General features: G+C 44.4%; 1 protein-coding gene across 4 annotated transcripts in view; it reads right to left on the reverse strand.

Annotated features, from left to right (window-relative positions):
* TESK2 (testis associated actin remodelling kinase 2) overlaps positions 1-22915 on the reverse strand; it is a 119181-nt gene that overhangs the window by 84074 nt on the left and 12192 nt on the right. For 2 of the 4 annotated variants that reach the window (XM_090049031.1, XM_090049029.1), the window contains exon 3: positions 9409-9716. In XM_090049031.1, coding sequence (XP_089905157.1) covers positions 9409-9630 — 222 coding nt within the window. In that variant the 5' untranslated portion in view covers positions 9631-9716. Of the gene's footprint in view, positions 1-9408; positions 9717-17860; positions 17903-19708; positions 19856-22915 lie in introns of those variants that run through there. The other 2 variants (XM_090049032.1, XM_090049030.1) reach the window with 2 other exon arrangements.

Below are 22915 nucleotides of genomic sequence, written 5' to 3' on the forward strand. Positions count from 1 at the left end.
CTTTGGCCCATAAAAACTGTGCCAAAAAAGGTCAAAGTTGTAAGCAAGAGCCAAGCAGAACTTCAACTCAATACAGAAAAACTGCAGAAAGGCAAACACACAAACATACTGCGTTTTCAGCCAGAACCTGCTCACCTTACACCCCTCTCCCACTTTAGGCTGAAGATGTTTCCTGGCCTCCACTGCATAAAGCAAAGAAGCCAGATGAAAAACCTGCAACTAAAAATGGGAGAACTGTCTGAGAAAAAGATTGCTGGAGATGAGACTAAATTTGCTCAAGCTGCTGGTAGTTATGGGACACACCTGTACTGCTACTTACAGCGTTGATCAGGCCAGAAAGGAGCACAGTAATCTAGTCTGATGCCCTCTATAAATACATACCATTACAGTTCAGGCCAGTGACTCCTGTACTGAACTCAGCGTGTCTGACTATTGGTAGATCCTCCTCCTCAAAGTCATCCAAGCTTGATTTGAAGACAGAGAATCCACTGCTTCACTTCGTGTTTGTTCCAGTGATTACTCACCTTTCAACACTATAAACTAGAAATTGGGTGCATATTTAACTGGCCTAAATTCAGCTTCTAGCCAGTTTCTCATTTTGGCTTTATCTGTTTAATTAAGAAGCCCTGTAGTCATCAGCAATCCCTTAATTTTAGGATGATGATCTCTACCATGGCTCATTGATGGGTCTTAAGATGACTTAAAAAGAGTCCAAACCATTGAGCCACAGATCTGTCCACCGAAGTTGCAGGCCTTTCCACAGGCTGCAGGCTGAGATTCCTCTCCTTTTCCTGCCTCTGTTCTCTCTTCTCTGCTTCGAGGGCAAGACACTTTACCTTGAAACTGGCTGATGCTTAGTTGAGGTTGCAGGATCACTGAACTCAGTTGGCAGACAGCTCCTTCCAATTCAGGATGTGTTTTCTTGAGGTATGCCTCCAACATGTCCTTGTAGCATTTCCTCTGGCTACTGCGAGACCTCAGGTGTTACTACGCTGGGAGCAAAGCACTTGTTTTGGGAGTCGAAGTTGGGCAGCTGCACACAACGTCCTGTCCAGTGACATTGGTACTTGAAGATCACTGACTCAGTGCTGGTAACAATGGCTTCAGCAAGGAAGCTGGCATTTGTGGGGCAATTCCCGTTGTGGAGGATTTTCCCCAAGGCATCACTGATGATACCGCTCCAGACTCAGTGGTAGATCACCCATGTTTCACAGCCATAGAGGAGGGTGACTGCATTGTAGACCTGGATTTTTACCTCTTTCTGGAAATTGTGATAAAAACAAAAAAACAAAAAACAAAAAACAAACCACCACCAAAGCAGTTTCCCCAAAAGAAGCCCTTTAGTACTGGCATTTTCTACCTACACACTGTGATAGAGTCTCCTCTCAATTCTCTCTCCAATAAAGCTACAGAATAACTGCTGGTTGCAGCTGGAAGGCATTTTCTCCAGCCCTTGCGTTATATTGACAGCTTTTTTCTACCCTTATTCCAGTGTAACATTATCTTCTTCCCCATCTTCAGTACTAGAAAACTGTATAGGTCTGGCAACAGCACTTGAAAAAAAGTCTTGATCCTAGAATAAATTGAAAGTGTCTACAGCATAAAAATGTGTCCTCTTCTAGCATTTTAGAAATTTATATAAACAAATCAAGCCCTTTACAAGCTAGTCACCTAATGGTCTTGTGCAGGGCCCACAAACAACAAGGTTATCATACATCATCACATCACTGTTTTAAGCAACTATGGAAGGATGGTTACTCTAACACACCCCCTATTTACACTTCAGTGCAGTCAATGAATTCGTTTTCCTGCTATGGGCCTGGCAATAAGTGTTCATAGAGACATGTTAAGGACAAGGGACAGAGAACTTTCAGATCAAGTGGTAAAGACAAGGCGAAAACGCAGAGCTGGATTTGAGGTTTCCTGTGTGCTTTAGCAAGTTACTAGCTAACTTCTCCAGTGTTGCTTTCATAATATTTTAATCCCACTGCTGGAAATACTAAGTTGCAGGTCATTAATACATTCAACTGAAACCTGTTCTGTTGTAGGTCTGCAGAACCATTTAATAGAGTTGTGGAGCTCAGCACATCAAGCAGTCTAATAGGTACACTCTTACAGCACCGTGTTAACTGCCTGCAGGATAGGATTTCCCTGAAGTTAGCCATGCACACACAAAAGAAGTCTAGTGTACAAGCATAACTTTGCTAGGTAACTGGAAATGGAGAAAGAAAACATTTCAGGGATATTTGCACTGTGAGTATTTCAAAGTATAATAAAATAATTCCTAAGATGCTTGGCAGGGGGGAATTTTAACGCAACTTTACTGCTACTAATATAAGAGATAGCTCACTTACAAAGGATCTAACAATGCATGGTTAATACAGACACAGAAACCCCCCTGGGTGAGCAGCTGAGACCCACACTTTCTATTAATAAAAGAATCCCCTCTCAAGATCTGAGCTCCATTACCTCACCCAAGTTAGACAGCAATGTACCACAAGAGAAAAACAAAAACCTGAAGCCATACAAATGCTGGAAATATGGTAAGATGCCTTTCAACAAGAAGCTACTTACAAGATTTTATTTAATCTCAGAGGAGAATTATGAAGCAAAGGTGCTAAAAGAACGATACAGCAGCTACCAGTTACCCTGACCATGGTAGGTCCAAGACTGCAGCCTTAATTCTTCTGCTTGACTTCAGGCTAACACAGCTGCCTACCTCTCTTAAAAGATCCTACCAAAAGCATGGCAAATGCAAAAGCTCCAAAGAACTGTTGTGTGTAATGGCCACTACAAAGGATAGTTTAAGAGCAGAAGCATTTCATGTACTAAGGAGGACAAAGAGAAAACTGTTTGTTAGTATGCTGCAAGTCCAAGGAACAAAAATATGTTTGCACAAGCAACATGAAGCAAGCTGTGGTTGCAAGAAGCTCCCCTCAACAGACTTCATGGCCTAACGGCTCACATAATCAAAACCACTATTTTTCCTGTCTTCATCTGTGCACTGAAGATTGTACACAAGTGAACCACCTTCTCCACAAATGAATTTTCTGTTTCAAAAAGGAGACAGATGGGAATGGAAGGGGGTCCAGTGAAGTTAAGGGTTAAAAAAACAAAAACAAAAAACCCAGAATATGTGAACTGTATGAGCCAATGATACGCCCTACACAATACTCATCATTTAAATGAAGTCCCAGTTTCTGCTGCAACAGGAACAGATTGGTCTTTGCAAATAAAATGTAAGGGCTGTTATCACCCTTTCACATCTAAGCATAAACGCATAGACGAGCTTTAGCCAAACACTATTTGACTCTGTGCCAGGTAACTGGTGAAACATAATGGCATAGGATTGTGGGTTTGACTTTGATACAATGATCCCTTCTGGCTTTAAACCCCATGCATCTCTGAAATAGCAACTACTACTCTTAAACATCCAACCTCCCTTGAGGTTATACCTTGTATACAAAAGCACAGCAAGGAGAAAAATACTCCTAGAGGCTGTCACTGGCATTCTCTAATCTCCACAGAAACGTATAAAATAGACAAATGATCTGTCTGCCTTAATAGCAACTACAGGTGAAATCCTACCAGCTGGTCCCTCACACAGCCTGTCAGGCAGTTGGACATATGAACTCACAATTTAGAACTAATGTCCCAATTTTGATCAGTGTAACATGCTACAGATACAGTATTGAAGAGGAAGGGGAAAGAAATCATGTAGCTCCTGCTAATGTAACAGAAACGCTCAGCAGCATACAATTTTTTTTTAAAAGAACTTTTAAACCTACCATTCAGGGGAGATGTGCTTCTCGGACGTGTTAAATGTGCATCTTATAAACTTGGCACATCAAGCCAGCTAGCAACATTATTTCCCTTGGGGAATGTTTAAAGGACATTCACTTCCTACATGTGCTTCATAGCAAAACTTTCAATACTTTCTTAAGGAATCCTTCTGTGTGCAAGAACTTGGGAAGGGAGAACAAAGTACTTACAGAGGTAGTACTCTCTATGCAGGTTGCAAAATACATCATACATCAACTGCCTCCATTGTTCACCTTAAATAGTTAGCACACATCTTCCAAGCACTTCACAAACATTAAAAAGTCAACACATGCAAAAATAATAAAAATAGAAGCCTAGGTTTAAACTCATGGGTATATAATTAGGTACCTCCCAGCTGGTTGCTCAGCATTTTTAAGCAGAGTCAACCTACACATTTATGAGCCTAAATTTAGATGCTTAAAAAAAAAAAAATCTTCAAATTCCTACAGCGAGGTATTTAAGAAAAGCTTCATCGCATTAACCCCCACCTTCGAGTACATGGCTGTTTACCTAGTTAAAACATCCAGACAGCCCTGTCCTTCCTGCCTCCTCGTACTTCCACTGCCCACATTTCCAGCCCCTTAGCACTGCAGAGCCAGTTTCACAGGCCACTTTGATTCGTGCATCACTGAACAAGACAAGAGCTGGGCAATGAAAACACGCCAAAATGCCCATGCCATTCCAATTCACCACATGGAATATTTTTTCCTTGCAAAAAGGGGGCAAAAAGAAAAAAACAAAAAAAACAAAAAAAAAACAAAAAACGGGAAACCCAAACCAAGGGTTTTGGAAAATAAAGATATGCCAATGCACAAATTCCACTTTTGGCACCTCTGACATGCACACCTCTGTTGCACAGTGGACGCCTGTCATGCCAGGACATGTGTGGCCGAGTCAGGATGGGTGAATGGACTCCAAAGACACTGAGTCAGAGAGCAAGGAGGTCTAGAAGTGACCTGGGTCAAGAAACCAAAAAGAGTCACACAAAGAGAGTAAAGTAGAGGAGCAAGTCTGAAGGAACAGCAAAGAAATATAGGGTTAGGCCAGGCCCTGCTGCCCAAACACCTCCTGTTCCAAATCAAGGACCTGTATGGAGGGAGGGACAGGCAGCCTCAGTGGCCCACTCCAACTCAAAACATCCCTAATGAAGTATCCCCGCTACAGAATTAACTTGAGTGTGCCAGCTTCCGATTACTTCCCTCCTATTAGGCCACCACCAGAGAGGTGGAAGCTCTCATCTAAGGAGACAGAAAAGCTGGTGGCAATAAAATAAAGTACCATCATTAGCTACTGCACCTTTCTACAAGGACACTTCATGTGTTTATCCCACAACCCAAGATACCCTTTCACTTTTCCTGAATGCCACCAAACTCCACTGATCCCTTCATCACTGAAAGCTTACTGTTCTGTTAATGTTGTCAAAGTATGTCTGCAGCACTCTGGACACTGAGAATTCACAGGGATGGGAAGGACAGGGCTTGGTGGAAATTAAATTAAATGAATATGAGAATAAGCACCACAAAGGATTCTGGGCTGGCTACATTACTCATGCTGTAGTCAAGGAGTAAGAAAATCCCAAACCAAAAAACTTTAAAAAAGGGTCACCCAAACTTGCAACAGAACACCCAGTCTGTCACAGAATTCAAGCTCAATGCAGAATACACAAAGCCTTGAATAAGGCTAATAAAGTGTATAATTTTGGCAGAACAAATTTATAGCAAGAAATTTTGAGCAAGTATTCAATATACTTGTAATTATCAGATCTAACAGAAGAGAAATTAATGGCTCTCATACTTCAGACTGTACAACGCATATTCTATAATGAACAGCAAGTTTCATAATTCACTATTTAGTTTCAGTGCATGACACACATCTCTCCCACATTAACAGCAGCTCTATCAGTACCTACAGGTCTTGCAATATATTTGTTTCTTAGCTTGAACCTTTAAAGTTTTGCTTTATTAATAAAAAGATTTTTCATGCTTAGCACCATTTGAAAAAGAGAGAGTCCTCCATCATTTGCAAAGGCCTGTGGAACCTAAGCCTGAAGCCAATTAGCCAGCTGCATCTATTATAGTTCAACAGCTGAGAAAAATATTAGGCTTAATGTTTAAAAGATACTTAAAGTGCTACATGGGTGGCTAATGAAATTCTAGATTAATACTACATGTGGAGGTAAACTCAGAGAACCATCTGTACATAAGTAACTTTGCACTGACATTATGCTATAAGCTTTAAAAAATCCACTTGAAATTTTCAGCTGCAGTTTTCATAGGAAGCATTTAAAAAAAGGCTTGAATAGTGCATTTTGCGCTTACTGGGGCCTACAAAACCACTGATATTAAAACTCACCAAGAATGCTCTTGTTAGGATATCCAAGTTTTCTCTTGCAATTTTGTATTTGCAAAACTAGTATTTGTTTTTTTCCTATACTCATATGTATTCCAACCTCCACTTCAAATGCAACCAATTTACACCCACTGTGAAAGACTGTACACTGAGAAGAGTTTCTTGTGATAAATCACTAAAATTAAACAAAAAGAATGAGTCTGGTATATAGCCATAAAACATAGCCTTCAAAATAGGGCTATGTTATGTTATGTTACAGGTGCAAAATCTACTTAGTCTGGTGTTTACTACATACTTAGAGTGATTATTCCCCTCTTATTTTATATCATTTCACTAAATGAAAAAAAAGTTGATTTTCTGCACTCACTAAGTTGCTTAAAAATCACCTCTAAGATGCTCTTGGATTTGACTTGATGTTGATCCCTCCACTGGGAGGCTGCAGACCAGACTGTACTTGAACTGCACTGAACCATGAGGCTCTCCCCTTGCTGGAAGTACATCAAGGCACTCAGCATGAAATCTGATCGTTAGCACACTTGAATTAGTTGCTTAGGTGGCCACACTGACATCACCACAGGGCACAAAACTTGCCCAAATGAACACAAGCTGCATCTGGATTAATGCCTTGAAACACTTCCCACCCTTTCCTCCAAAAGGATGAAATAAAACCTTAGCTTCAGTGACAGTGGGGAGGGGAAAAAAAAACTTGGATACAACTTCACCATGTGGGTACGCTTTGCCCCTCTGCAGACAGAGCTGTTGCTTCTAGAGGAGTAGGTCCCAGATAGATTAGTTTTTAGATCTACACTACCTACCACAGGCTTAGTGTATAAGAGACCCAGGTGAGTTGCACAGGGAGATGAACACAACTGACAGAAATTCTACCTGAGGAAAAGACAACATTTCTCAGGCTGTATGTAAAAGATGAAAAAACCCGAGCCTATAAGGAAGAGGACAATCTTTTTTTTTTTTCCCCCAGACTTGCAGCTGACATCCTGAGCCAAATACCACAGATTTCTCTCAGTTAAAAAAGGCCCCCCAAGCAGAACATGGAAGTAAACATCTTCTACCACGCTAAACCAAGTGTTCTTCAAGGATAAGATCATCTCATCCGGAAGCCTTAGGCAATATATCAGCTATCACATATGCTAGCAATTCATCTCTGCTCTGCCCAGCCCTCACTCTTAAGAGAAGGATTCAGAGAGAACAGCTTTGTTTCCCCAATATTCAACCATATTATTTCCCCCCACCCTTCCCTAACTCTTAACACTCTACCCATCCTAGGGAAGAAGCATCCACCTTCTCCTCAAGGATCCTCTCCCACAACATCTGCTAATATTGAACAAAGGAAAGCCAGCTAGTTAACCTAAAAACCTGTTTGTGCAGCACGGATAATGGCCAAACTGCAATAATGTCTAGAGTCCCTGCTGCAGTTAAGCAATGGTAAATCACCCTCAATGCTGCTAGGCCATCAGTCCATTCTCTGGATACCTGGAAATACATCCAGCTCTTGTCTACTATGTGCCTGATTAGACTGCAAGTTCCATCTTCAGGGAAGCATCAAGACATAAAAAGGTGCAAGTACCCAGGAATCCAATTCAGATACTAAGGTTTAAAAAAAAAAACAAACCACAAACTCTAATACCAAGCTCTACACCTTTTTTCTCCAGTTGTTCAAATATTTAAATAAAGTCGGCCCGTCCGTCAGTAAACCTCATGGATAATTGTCTATATTCCTGTGTAGTTTTGAGGGGGGAGAGAGAGAGAGAGAGCGCTCTCACTGCATGTGTATTTGTATGCATGTATACACACACACGATCTACTATGGTATGTAAACATATAGCAGTTTCACTACCGTACATGTCATTACAATGATTTCAATTACTTTGGAAAGATTTAAAGACAAAAATGGAAGCACAAACACTCAGATCTACTGCTAGTACAAATAATATTGATTTAAACAAACAAGCCATTTGAACCCTCCAGATGTACAATGACCTGGATCACTTGCCCCGATAATCTTATCAAGTGATGTTAAACTTCAGAGGTATAGTTACCAAGAGTTTATTTAACACAATTCTTTTAGTCTTAATCCAAAACCCAGCTTGTTACATAGAAAGTATTAAAAGCTTCTGTTCTGCCGGAGTGGTATAAAATTAAATGTTGTTTTATTACCTAAATTACAACTTAAAATGTATGAACCTATCCGCAAATTCAGGCAAGGGGGAGTTAACATTTTAAAACATCACGTGGTATAAGATGACCAGAAGTGTAGCGTCACAGATGAAAATGCTGGGGAAAAAAAAAAAATCTCAGGTCACAGGAATACAAAATGCAATTTTGATTTTATCCAAAGCCATAGTCCGAGACAAAAAACTATTCAACTCTAACACCCGAAAGACCCAAGTCAGACCATTTTAATTTGTGCCATGGGGATAGGAGACAGATTATTTAAAAGAGCTTAAATATTTTTCATGGCCTAATAAAAACTATCAAAAATCCAAAGAACTATAAACCGTCTAGAACCCTCAGCACAGCAGGAACATGGCTGACAGACAGAGGATTGCATAACCTCAACTTCAGTTTTATGGCTTTTATTGATTTTCCAAATACAAGGAGAACCAGGTCACTGACAACCCCGGATCTGCTCAAAGAATCAAAGATTTATTGTAATGAAAAACTGAGCAAGTGAACAGAGGAAATAAAGAGAACAAAGAGAAGCAGAAGAGAGCCAGTGGTTACAGATGTGCTGTGCGTGTGCCATAAAACATATAGTTTCAGAGACGACAGTCACATGCTGAAATCCCAACATGTCTGATTCTCCTGTTAGTAGGCAAAGATAATCAACAACCTGTACTACAGAAACAAGTGCAGTCCTGTGAGGCTGATTATCAAGCCAAATGGAAGTCATCCAAACCAGGAGCTCTCTCATACGAGGCATCTATATTTAATAAATTATATACACACACATTAAAATACGTACGAGAAAGTAGCAGCCAAGCCCAAAGTTTCCCTCGTTCCCCCCAGCTCCTGTGCAGCTTCCCTAAAATAAGTGACCCACAATTTCATAAGTAGGCAGAGACAGGTAAAAGAATATTTATGCCACTTGCCAAGGTTCCCATCAATCAGTCACCCCAAGCAAAGCACGTACAAGGACTGCAGATGACTAGAGAGAGTCCTCGTTCAGAGCCTCAATCACATTCTCTGCACTAGCACCATGAAAGATTAGGCACCCACCTTGAACACCTCAGAGAAGAAACCAGAGCCTATTTTCTCGCAGGTGAAGTCATCAAGACGCGTAAGTCTGGAAAAGGCACTTATCAGGGCTCTGTACGAAGAGGTGCAAACTCTCCCCATCTGGGACACAGTCCCATCACCTCCGCCACCCCCATCAAAATCCTCAATGCGTTCCAAACGTGGTGGAAATCCCGCGATTGAGTTCCGTTTACTTCGATCCATTTTGCAAAGAAGTTTTCCTTCTGCAAAGGGAAGGATCTCTCACATCTTAGGTGCTGGATTCGTTTTTCTTCCGTCTTTGCTGGATGCTAGACACAGAAAGAAAAAGAAAAAAAAAACCACATCAGATAAGTCTGATTAGCTACCATTATTGTAAACATAGTTGAGGAGCTCAACTCAATTCACATCAGTTTACCTTCCAATTTTTTGCTCTCTTTTGGCAACACAAAATCAGCAAGTAAGCATATACAGCATCAGGGAATAGTTTCATATTGTCACAGAGATTAACTGGACAGTCTAAAAGAGCATTCTCCATCTAAGAATGCCTTATACTTCCAGATAAGGAGACAGACTTAGTACTTTGGGCCCAAAAATTTGATAAGGAAAAAAAAAAGTTCCCTTCCTGAAGGGATTTTGTCTTCTTCATAAGACATTCTTCAGTGCATGAAATAAAACCACCAATATTTATTAGTCTGTAGACCAATGGGGGAGGGAATATTTTTGGCTTTACTCAACATCAGTGATAGTTAATAAACAGCTCATGAAAGTCCACTGCCAGCATGAGAGGGGCCATCCTGAGGCTGGACTAGGTGTTTAACTGAACTGGAAGTTGTTTCGGTTTCAGGTTCAGGAAAGGAGAATCTACTGTTGCTGCCATTAATAGTGGTAGCACCTACACACTTTATTCAAGCTTCCTTACACAAGAGCTTCAGGACCAACTCTTCACCTGGTATAGTCAGTCCTAGCTCCATTGCGCTTACCAGAGCTAGTTAACACCAGCTGACGGTTTAGCCCCAAGCTTATGCAAGCGATGCTGCTGCATAAGGGGGGGAAATGCTCAAGGTAAAGTGCCAGAGTGAGCATTTTGCTTTTTTAAACCTACATTATTTTCGGCTCAGCTAAAACACAGAAAATAAGTTATTTGTCAAGTAGGAAAAAAAAAAAGAAGGCGGGAGGAAGAACAGCAATAGGTTTATATTTTTAAATAAAAAATATACTTTTAAAAAAAGGGGATACTGGAGTAACCAGGATGACTCTGGAGCCTATCAAACCAGGGTTGTACTGGGGGACTTGACAAGTGACCTATTTTTTTTTATTTAACCTTAGACTCACTAAGACATTCATCTTTTCCTATTTAACTGCTCATTTATAGCCATGAGTCCTTGGTAAATCTGAATAAAATAACTGTCACACAGACTGACCAGCATTTTAAGGGTAAAATGAAGGAAAGAAATGTGTCCAAGACAAAAGAAAAACGGTTTTGACATATACTGAAGTAGACAAGTTGGTAATGAAATCAAGCCGTTCTACTTCTGCTTACACAAATGTAGGATTTTTAAACCTGAAATTATCATTAGCAAAGATTTAAGATATACACACATTTTAAAGGAGCATATCAGAAAATAGAGGCTCGCCAGCTGTCCTTCAGACACACAGCAATACTGTTTATAAGTAGGTTTTGTATGCAATGCATCTTTTAAGACATGCTATTTCAATGCCAAAATGCTGTGAAAAAACAGACACTACCCTTCTCCGTTCAACAGTAACCTTTATTGGGCAGTGCAGAATAATGTTCAGATTAACTTTCTCCAGATTGGTGATATGTTTCACACGTGCAACATCTCTTCTGTTATCTGGCTGCATGAGAAATGTCCTTAACAAGAGACAGGGGAAAAACATGAGCCACCCCCAGCAGATGCCAATATTAAATCTCCTCCCCCCCACTCGCCACCCATTACAGTATTCCTACAAAATGCTTTTACTCTGCTTAAGTTTGCCACATAGATGTCCAATGTTTTCAGACAGTGGCACTGTACACACTGAACGTTATGCGGTGGCTTACTGCCAGGCAGGAGCAAGAGATCCAGTTTCATACGTCATGTTCTCATTCTGCAAGCTATAAGGGTCTAAAAGTGCTATGGAAGCAGGATGGGTGGCAAAGAAACACCACTTAGCATTGCTCTTCAGCAGAGAGTCTCTTAAGCCATAAGACTAATGCTCCAGAAAATTAAGGCAGGCTTAAAACAAATAGCAATTCTCAGGGATCCAACAGAGACCTTGGACCAACATTGCCACTTATTTAGAGGCATTGTAGTTTCATAGTTTCATAGTAGCTAGAGTCGGAAGAGACCTAGGAAGATCATCTAGTCCGACCCCCTGCCTTGGCAGGAAAGAGCACCGGGGTCAGATGACCCCGGCAAGGTGCTCATCTAACTTCCTTTTAAAAATCCCCAGGCTAGGAGCCTGCACCACTTCCCCTGGAAGCCGGTTCCAGGCCCTAGCCGCCCTGACTGTGAAGTCGCGCCTCCTAATATCTAATCTAAACCTACCCTCTGCCAGCTTATGACCGTTATTCCTGGTCACTCCTGGCAGCACACGGGGGAACAGGGACTCCCCCAATACCTGCTGATCCCCCCTGACCAGTTTGTAGCAGGCCACAAGGTCCCCCCTCAGCCTTCTCTTGTGGAGGCTAAACAGGTTCAGGTCCCGTAGCCTCTCCTCATAAGGCTTGCCCTGCTGACCCCTGATCATACGAGTGGCCTCCTCTGGACTCTTTCCATATCGTCCACGTCCCTCTTGAAGTGTGGCGCCCAGACCTGGACGCAGTACTCCAGCTGCGGCCTGACCAGCGCCACATAGAGGGGGAGGATCACCTCCCTGGCCCTGCTCGAGATGCATCTGTGGATGCATGACAGGGTACGGTTGGCCTTCTTGACTGCCTCCCCACACTGCCGGCCCATGTTCATCGTGGAGTCAATGACGACTCCAAGATCCTTTTCCGTCTCCGTGCTGGCAAGAGGGGAGTTCCCCAACCTGTAAGTGTGGTGCCAGTTCTTCCTCCCCATGTGCAACACCTTGCACTTATCAGTGTTAAACCCCATCCTATTCTCATCCGCCCACCGTTGCAACCTGTCAAGGTCAGCTTGTAGCCTATTGCACCCTTCTAGTGCGCCCACATCCCCCCACATCTTAGTGTCAACAGCAAACTTGAACAGGGTGCTTTCTACCCCCTCATCCAAGTCACTGATGAAGACGTTGAACAGTACGGGCCCGAGGACCGAGCCCGGGGGGACCCCACTGCCCACGTCCTTCCAGGTCGAGAAGAACTCATCCACTACCACCCTCTGGGTGCGGCCCTCCAACCAGTTGGCGACCCACTTGACCGTGTGGGCATCGACACCACAGTCTCCCAGCTTTTTGATGAGGACAGGGTGAGAGACAGTGTCGAAAGCCTTCCGGAAGTCCAGAAAGACTACATCCACAGCAACCCCTGCGTCTAATGATTTGGTGACCTGATCGTAAAAGGCCACCAGGTTGGTCTGACAAGACCTGCCACTGATGAACCCGTGTTGGTTGCCCCTGAGCATGCATTCCCCCGCAGGGCCCTCCTGGATGTGTGCCAGGATGATTTTTTCAAAGAGCTTACCCGGGATTGAGGTAAGACTAACTGGCCTGTAATTTCCCGGGTCCTCTTTTTTTCCCTTTTTGAAGATAGGGACTACATTGGCCCTCTTCCAGTCCTCCGGCACCTCACCAGACCACCACGAGTGCTCATAGAGCCGCGCCAGGCTCTAAAAGAGCCTGTAAAGAGAGATGAAGAAAATGCTCAAGGTTGAAAAGGTGCAGAAGGGAGGCTGTGGTGCCAGCAATTTACTTGTGCTTCCCGTTCAGACATCTTTAGAGACCTCCAAGAAAAGAAAAAACACTTGCAGAAGGGAATCTATTACATTAAATGCAGTAGCACCCAAAGTGTGCTAAGTGTTCTCCAAACACAGATTACACTGCAAGCCATTTGGTGGAAAAACTGTTCTACGGAGTAATGAAGACTCCAGATGAAGCCAAGTGTGTGTGTGTGGGGGGGGGGGGGACGACAGAGACGTGCCGTTTTTGTGACTGAAATCACATGGGGGTCTTACAGAGAAACCTGAAGTCCCACAATAAATAAAAATAAAAATAGATTCAAAGGGCTTAATGCAGAACATAAAACCCAAAAGGTTTTACCATCTGGATTCCCAAGTTACCCATTCCTTCATCCAAGCCAGTTAAAGCTAGTCTCATTTCCAGACTGTTATAACATAAAATATATTATCTCCCCTAGAAAGTGCTGGTATAGGAACACCATCCGTCTAGTTTTCTGACCAGGATTGCACATGTAGGATTAGAAAGAGGAAAATTTCTAGTGGGCAGCATTCCAAATGGGCCTCCTGTCATTTTGGCCAATTACATTAATGATCACATCCTCAATTAAATCAACCGGGGTTTAATCGACTGTCAAGTCAGTCTGGGGTACTTTAATTAACTGTACAAAGTAGTAAATTAAAGAGTACTGCACAGATTCCAAGATGATCATGTTGCAAAACAGCACTTTTTTTTAATATTAAGGTTCAGCTTTGAAGATTCTTAAATTATGCTCAACAGTCAATTCAAGAACAAGGAATGTTTGAAAAGTGTGTTCCATCCATTGGCTTTCAGACCTCTTTCTTGGATGTTTTTACCCCGCTGTCAGGGTAAATCACCAGTTTCTTACAGGAATGAAAACAGCTGCAGTGATATCTTCCCCAAAATACTCCCTGCTTTGCCTTCACCTAATCACTTATTTGCTCAGACAAACACTGTCCAGGTACATTTAAAAAAAAATTCTTTAAAATTTCTCAATTCAAGATCTCTTGGAAGCCTGAACTGAATTTGATTTCTAATCAAGACATTTTCTTCCATTGCATGAGCCTACTGTTGGACAGATATAAGAGGTGGTAGAATTTGTTTGTAGTAATTTTACTTGTGGTCTGGTTTGCAGATAAGCACTGGTTCTGAAAACAGATAATAATGACAAAGTTCATAAATGTCTGTCCAACCTGCTCTTGAAAGTGTCCAGGGATGGGGATCCCACAGTTTCCTTAGCACCCTGTTCCAATGCATGACCACCTTGAGTCAGAAAGTCCCCCCCCCCCCAATCTCCAGCCTAAAGTTCCCCCTGCTGAAGCTTAAGGCCACTGCTGCTTTTCCTGTCTCTGGCAGCCCCAAAGAAAAAAAAAGCTCATCTTCATCCTCTGTCACAGACCTTCAGGTATCCAAAGACAGTGATCAAATTCCCCCTCAGTCTTCTCTTCTACAGACTAAATAGCCTGAGCTCATTCAACCTTTCCTTACACATCTTGGTTCTCAGGCACCTAATCATTTTTGTTGCTGTGTACTGGACTCTTTCCCAATTGTCCTGCACCTATAGCTTCTGATCTAGCTTGAATCCCCAGTGTTACTGTAAAAGAGAAACAGTTAGATGGCAGATAGCAACGTTACTATAAAAGTCTAAGTCAAAGCTGTACAACGAGGTTACAAATCACACACATCCCAACTCTGTCAAAAGAATACTCCCACCTGAGAAGCACAAGATCCATTCTGAGATCTGCAAAATGTTGGAGAGGTAAAAAAACAGACCAAACTGAACAAGTCAAGAGCTCAGAACCAAGAACTCTGGTACTCTCTTCCCAAGTGTCACCACCACCTAGTCACAGGCATGTTACTTAACCAATTCCCACAGCTTCCCCAAAGTCAGGACCGTCTCTAGACTAGACTAGGAAACCGAGGCGTGACGTTAACCTCTGTACAACAGTCCAATCCAGCCGCTTCCAATAGTTTTAATGGGAGATAAACACTGTACTCCACTACACTGGGAATTTACATTAGTGTAGTTGCACACTCATTGAGAAGGGCTGACGTGCTTAACATAGTGTTAGCCTGTCTACGCTGAGTGTTTTACACTGTATTTCAACATGTTGACTGAGTAAATTCCCAATCCAGGCAAATACAGTCTTACTGGGATTTCCCCTCTTGTCTCATCTGCTATCTGTTTGTGTGACCAGATAATGCAACTCAATTTTTAAATGAAAAAAGATTTTGTTCTGCAATGGAGACTTCTCCAAGGATAATTGTGCTTCAGCTCTCAGGACTAACATTTTGTACCATCTCATTCCCAGTGCAGACCAAAAGATTTTCCACATTAACAGGCCACATTAAAACAGCACATTTAATTAGGCTGGTTTCAGAACTCAATGTTCAGTAGATTTGGTATCACTAACAAAGAACGCTCCTCCATTGCCATCAGTGAATTTCTGCAAGCTGTCCCCAGACCCTGGATCCACATAAGCTGCCTAATCCTGTGGACTCAGCATGAAGCTAGAAGACAGACTCAAATGTTCTGATCCTGGCATGACCATTAGCTTGCTGCGGCTTTTCACCAAGTAACTTATGCTCCAAACAGATGTCGCCTTTGTACCTCCATAAAAAAAAAAAAAAATGTATAGTGGCCTAAAGTAAGAGCAAAACAGATGTTCCTGCCCTTCATCAGGCCACAAACGCCCAAGTGCATGGCCACAATAAAAGGTCATATTAATTTGTGCGGGTATTTTGCGGTGGACATCTATTTATTTTGAGGTAGGAGGGGGGCCAGCCTAGAACTACCCACACTCCCCAAGCACCCAGGGCAGGTGCTCCCAAGCCTTTAGAGGCCCAGTTCTGCATGCCCCAGGAACTCCCTTGCAGGGAGCGGCAAGAGAACTGATCTTGCAAGACAACAGGCAATGCTTGTTTCACCAGTGAAGCAAATCAGCTCTGCCAGGATGGGTCCTGGCTCAGCTGACCCACTTCATTTGGCAACATCTGTTTACAGCCTACTCTTCAGTCTCTTATTGCTCTCATTTTCTGGAGGGGTGGGGGCAAGATCTACCTTACGCCCTCCCATGAGATGAAGAACAAATTGTTTTTTCAAAGCAGTACAAGAACCCTGAAGTGCAATTCTCCACAAACGTTATCATTACCTTCACAGATTAGCCTTCAGTCCTGATGAACTTAAGGTGCAAAGTTACAATAAAATGTAAAACTCCTCTCACTTTGTATTTTTATTTTATGTAAATATGAAAGTTGAACAGTAAGTTTAATTTATGTTTCTCTGTGAACTTCTACAAGGAAAACGCTTCCTGGCTTTAGCCAGTGCTATCACAGTGCAAGCTTCCCACACACAGAGCCAACGTTCCTCAGAAGTGACCTATATTACCCCCGCTGCTCCCAGCCAGAGACTGTCAGTTTGCTAAACTCTGCGATAGTTTTATGATGTGAACAAGCCTTCACAAGAAGATGAGCCGAAACAAACAACACATTTAAAATTTGCAAGCAAAGCCCAGTGTGAATTTGATAAAAGGGAGCAGTCATTAACCCAATGAACAGAGCCCAGGGTTACAGGTCTTTGCCCTATAGCAGATGTGCAAGTATTTTTAGGGCCTGCTACACCTTTAGGAACGGCAAACAATAGTCTTGATATCCTTAGGTTTGTGCCCTGCCAACGAGGTCTAGGGCCCATTTACAATAATGCAAAAAACAAGCCTACGGCAGGATCTGGTAGTAGCTTGTTTGTCCTCTACCGGGTTTGTAACAGCGCCAAGTTGTAGCATGGGCAGGAATTTAACTCTGCTCCACAACCAAGCAAAGGACAATGACCTGCTCTAGAGTGATGACATGCACAATACCAACACCTCAGATGGATGATTTAAATGCACTGTACTTTCCCACAAGGAGACATTTATAAAAGTTATCCTGAAGACACGATAGCTTCAGTTCACCCCTGCACTGGTGCTTAGCACAGGTGCTGAGGGGACAGGGGGGTCTCATGTCTCCTGGATCGCAGATGGCACAGGTCAGGACAGCTCACTCCTGCCTCAAGTGCCAACAGGGATCCTCTCACAACATTTTCAGCTTGGATTATCAGGGAGAGGCAGACCTTCTATTGTGCCCCACAGTGTCATCAGGATTCTTCCCATGTGACAGAAGCAATTTTCAACCCTTTTACAGACCCTTTGCCTTGGCACAGCCAATCCAAAAAGGTCAGACAGCAATGAAAATCTAGCCCAGCAACACAGGATAAAGGAAATGCTTAGAAAGACAAAAAAGCAGAGACACACAACCCCCCCCCCCCAAAAACAAACAAACAAACCAACCACATCCTTGGGGCTTGTTAGGTTACACCGGGGTGAGCAAAATGCAGCCTGGGGGCCAGATGCAGCCCGCCAGGCCTTTCCACCTGGCCCTCGGGGCCCCTAAAAATTTAGAAAATTAATATTAATCTGCCCTGAGCTGCTCGTCATGCAGCCCTCGATGTTTTGCCAAAACTCAGTAAGCAGCCCTCTGCCCAAAATTACTGCCCACCCCTGGGTTGCACACTTCCACAGTAAAGAGTCATTCTTACTTTTCTTTTTCTACATGCAGGATTCAACTAGAAGATCAAACACTTCAGCCACAGGAAACAAAAGCAGCCACCATAAAAAAAGAAAAAAAAAAAAAGTTACTGACTTTTCTGCCACTTTTTTGTTTTATTCCAACATATGCCATGTGTTAAACTATAAAACACAGTCTGCATTATTCATAATGCAGCCAGAAGGAAGTGCACTGCACTTTCAAAAGGCACAAGCATTTTAGATGGGAGCTCCATGGCAATGCAGACCACTGTAGCTCTGCACAGCAACCAGTTATGGCAATAGTAAGTATATATAACGATACACAAGCAGTGCCACTGGTGCGCAGTTAAAACAAACAGATCCATAAGACAAGACCAGACCTCTACAATCTAAATAAGACAACACAAGAGGGCTTGGCTACAAACAGCAGCTGGGGGCAACGGGAGAGATGCAAGTGACTGATCAGGAGAGATGTTATTACATGTGTAACTTGATAGTTCCTCTTTTTTGGTGCATTAAAGATTTGAAGATTGGAGAATGAAGGTCTGAGCAGAGGTCAGCTTACATAATCATTTACATGTTCAATACTCTAGACAAATACTGACTATTTTTCCCTTTGAAAGGTCAAGCATCTTACATCACACAGTTTTGCAAGAGAACGTAAGCACGTTTCTCATGTATCCGTATGCATGTGTGCAAGGATCTGGACAGCCAAAAAGGAAACAAGTGGATGGTAACGACCTGCTGCTCTCTTTTTGTTCCAAGCTATGTGGAAGAGCACCTACCCTTAAGCCTGGTACACCTTTCACAAAGAACTGTGAAACCATTTACACGAAGAGTCACAAATATAAGTAAGCAGGCATGGACCTGAGGATACGCCCAAGTTACAGGCAAGCTATGCTGTACACGTTTCATTTCTGACAGCTTTGTCTTTCCACGGACACACCTACACTAGAGAAGGAAAAACACCCGATTCTTACCCCAGCTCCAGCCAACTGCTCCCCCTCCAGAATGGAAAAGCAGATAAACAGCTGGCACAACAGCAGCTTTATATTAAAAACAACGCACAGCCCGACCAGCACGTGTGCCGCTCCCCGCCCCACCAAAGTGCTGGAAAAGACTGCGTTTGCATTCATGCTAATCATGTTTTACACACAGCCACAAAAAGTTACTGCAAGCAGACTGCTGCCCCAGGGGCCAGAGCCGCACCACGGGCTTTCTGACAGGGCACAGCCGCATCTTGGAGTAACCGAGCAAGACGATCGTGCAGCAACGCGCGCTTTCAAGCAAAAAAAAAAAAAAAAAAAAGAAAGCAAGAAAGAAAAAGGAGGAAAGACTGAGAACAGAAGTGGTTTGTGGCTCATTCACCGACATAGCAGCACTCCCCATGGAATATGACGCACGGCCCTCCACCCAGCCGGGCCCACCACCCCTCTGAGCCCCCAGGTTCCCCCAGCCTGCCCCCTCCAGCCCCCCACAAACCCCCAGCCTCCAGGCAGCCCCCACCAGCTCCCTCTTCTAGCCTGAGCCCCCACCAAACCCCAAGTAGCCCCTTCTAGCCCCCCAGCCCCTCCACGTATCCCCCCACCGAGGCCACTAGGTAACCCTCTCCAAGCCCCAGGTAGCTCCCCCGAGCCCCCCAACCCCCAGGTAGCCTCCCGCAGGCCACAGCCTGCCCTGAGCCCCAAGGTAGCTCCCCCTGAGCCCCCAGGTAGCCCCCCCCCCGGCCACAGCCTGCCCTGAGCCCCAAGGTAGCTCCCCCCAGGCCACAGCCTGCCCTGAGCCCCCCTAGCCCGCTTCCAACTACCCCCAGCAGCCACCCGAGCGGAGCTGGGCCCGGAGCTGGCCGCGCCCTGTACCTGCGACAAGCGCGGCAGGCTGTCATGGCGGCGCCCCACCAGGCCCGGGGCTCGGAGGAGCGCGGGGTCCCGGGTCTCGGCTCCTTCAGCCCGGCCAAGACGCGACCCCACCCCCTCCCGCACCCCGCCCTCTTAGCCAATGGGCACCGAGGGAGGGGTGATGGGCGTGTCAAGCCAGCCTATGCCAAAGGGCGACGCACGCGGCGCCACTTTCAAGCCTCTCTGAGTCAGCGGCGCCTCTGGGTTGGCTGTCGGGACTCTCAATGGACGGCTGATTGAGCCAACCACACTCAGGCACCACCCCTCCGCTCCATAGCAACAATGGGGCTGGGAAAAGAGGGAGGAGGTTACTAGGGGCGCCTCGACTCCATTGGCCAGCTGCAAGGGGCGGGATATAAATAAGAAGCTAGCCTATCAGAAGGCAGTCTTGTGCTGATGGATAGGACAACGAACCAATTATAAAATGTTGACAAGAGGCGGGGGTGCGAGGCTGTCAGCCAGGCAGGCATCTGGGGGGAGGCAGGTTCTGGCGTGCACCGCGCTGCCCTGCCTCAGGGGCCAGAGGCGGGTCTCAGAGGCCCTTGCCATGGCATGGCCTCCACCCCGGCCTCTCACAGCCACGAGGCAGTGCGCCGTAGTGCCCACTCCTCCCTCAGCGCCGCACCAGCCCAGCCGGGACCCTCCACACACATTTTTCTCTAATTCAAAATACACCAGAAGTTTTCCTAATGCTGTGGGGGCCTACGGCGGCGCAGATTCAGTCTAAGATAGAAGCAAAAACAGATATAATCTCATTGGCACAAGTGAGAAGCCACGTGCGGGGCTGTGAAATAGGAGCTCGGTGACCAGGAGCAGCCAACGCAGCAGAAATAAAGGGGAGCTCAATATGGGGGGACATCAAGCCTGTTAACAGGAAGAGAGAGTCATTAACACCTGGGGAATGAAGAGTGGGGAAGGGTTGTGGGAGATGATGACAAGCTGACTGGAAACAGTGCCAAGTGCTTTCAAACTTTGGGAGCAGCGGGCATCTAAGGCTACATCACGAATAGACTGAAACAGGTGAATCGCACAAGATGTTTAGACCCCCCGGCCGTGCAAAGTAAGACCATTCACACGTACGAGGTAATCATCACATATTAACTGGTGAATCATGCAATGAATTTAGACTGGCCACCTGTGTAAAGTAAGACCAGTCGCATGTACAAAACAATCCTTATACAATTAACCGGTGAATCACACAATATAGACCAGCCACCTGTGCAGAGTAAGATCGTTCATATGTACAAAGTAATGATCACACAATTAATTAGCGAATCGTGCAATAAATTTAGACTGACCACCCGTGCAAAGTAAACCTGGTCGCACATACAAAGTAATTGTCACATAATTAACTGGTGAATTGTGCAAGGAATTTAGACTAGCCACCCGTGCAAAGTAAAACTGTTCACACATACAACGTAATAACTGGTGAATTGCACAATATGGACTGACCATCCATGCGAAGTAAGACTGTTCATATGTACAAAGTAATCATCACACAATTAACTGGTGATTCATGCAATAAATTTAGACTGGCAACCTGTGCAAAGTAAGACCAGTTGTACATAAACAGTAATTATCACATAATTAACTGGTGATTTGCACAACCATTTTAGACTAGCCACCTGTGCAAAGTAATCATCACATCACAAAAATGATCATCCTGCTATAAAGAGAGCCAACCAGCTATAAAATTGGTGCTTGAAAAGGTGTAACAACTCTCTATATAACTGGTTTCTATCCAGCTTGAGTTTGAACTTGTAGCAGGGCCCTAAGTGAGGTGCATATGCACCAGTGCATACCACCAGATCCCCCCTGCCATCAGGAGAGATTGAGCTGGATTATCCGGCTCCCAGGCCCCTGCTACTCATTACATATATCATACAATTAACTAGTTAAACTTTATATAATGAACTGGTTAAGCATGCAGTAAATTTCAAGTAGCCCCATGTGCAAACTCATTATTGTGGGATAAAAATGATTACCCAGCTATAACGAGCCAACCAGCTATAAAGTTAGTGCTTGAAAAGGTGTGACAACTCTACAGCTGGTTTCCATCCAACTTTGATTTGAATGTGTAGGAGGACCCCCAGAATAGCAAGGCTCATGTAGTTAGTTACAAGAAGGGGGCAAGCTGCTACAACCCCACAGAGCAGTAGTGAAGGGGGAGGCAGAGTCACGCAGGACAGTGTGTAGGATCCTGCTATGGTTTCCATGCCCTGCCTCCTGGAGCTGATCCTCCACATGAAACCTGCAGCCTCATCCATGTAATGCAACTTCGTCAGGATTCTGGATGACCTGTGGGCTCCCGGCAAGTTGTCAGTGTGGCTCCATGATTGGAGAAAAGCACAGATGTCCATTTGTATGAAATGAGGCTGACACCTAGTGCTCAAACATGAGCATTTCTAATGATAGAAAACAGAAAAAGAGACCCGAAGGGCAAATATGATTAACTCCCTGAAGAAGATGTAATAATTCCAGCATTCTGGGATCAGTGACATACCTGATAGAAGAAGTTTAAACTTTAAACTAGGCTCGTCGGGGGAAGGGATAGACAAGGGAGGAGGAAGCCTTGGGCCGCTAAACCAAGCAGCACTCACAAGTACAGCCCAGCCTAGACCGATGAATGGACATATACACAGGTAAGCAACAGGGGCCCGGGCAATGCTGTGATTAGGGGGCCAGTGCACGCATCCACAGGAGGCCTCAAATGCCTCTACACAAACATTCATAGTATGGGGAACAAGCAGGAGAAACTCACCCTCCTACTAGCTGACACCAATCCAGACATAGTGGGGCCCACTGAAATGTGGTGGGACCCAACGCATGACCGGGCGGTGAATATCAAGGGCTATCGGCTGTACAGGAGGGACAGGACAGGGAAGAGAGGCGGGGGTGTGGCACTCTACATTAAGGAGGAATACACATCCTCATCAGGTAGCACAGAGTCAGAGGAGGGGCACACGGAAGTGCTCTGGGTTAGAATACAAGGCAGTCGTGGGGAAAGAGACTTAATGGTGGGGGTCTACTACAGACCCCCCAACCACGGGGAAGAGCTAGACCAGGAATTCTTAAGTCAGCTCACAGAGGCAGTTAGGTCAAAAGATGTGGTCATCATGGGGGACCTGAACTTTCCAGACATCTGCTGGGAAGAGCAGTCGGCCAGGT

The sequence above is a fragment of the Crocodylus siamensis genome, chromosome 5, assembly GCF_052110815.1.
Source record: "Crocodylus siamensis isolate JL-2025a chromosome 5, ASM5211081v1, whole genome shotgun sequence".
Classification (NCBI taxonomy): Eukaryota; Metazoa; Chordata; order Crocodylia; family Crocodylidae; genus Crocodylus; species Crocodylus siamensis.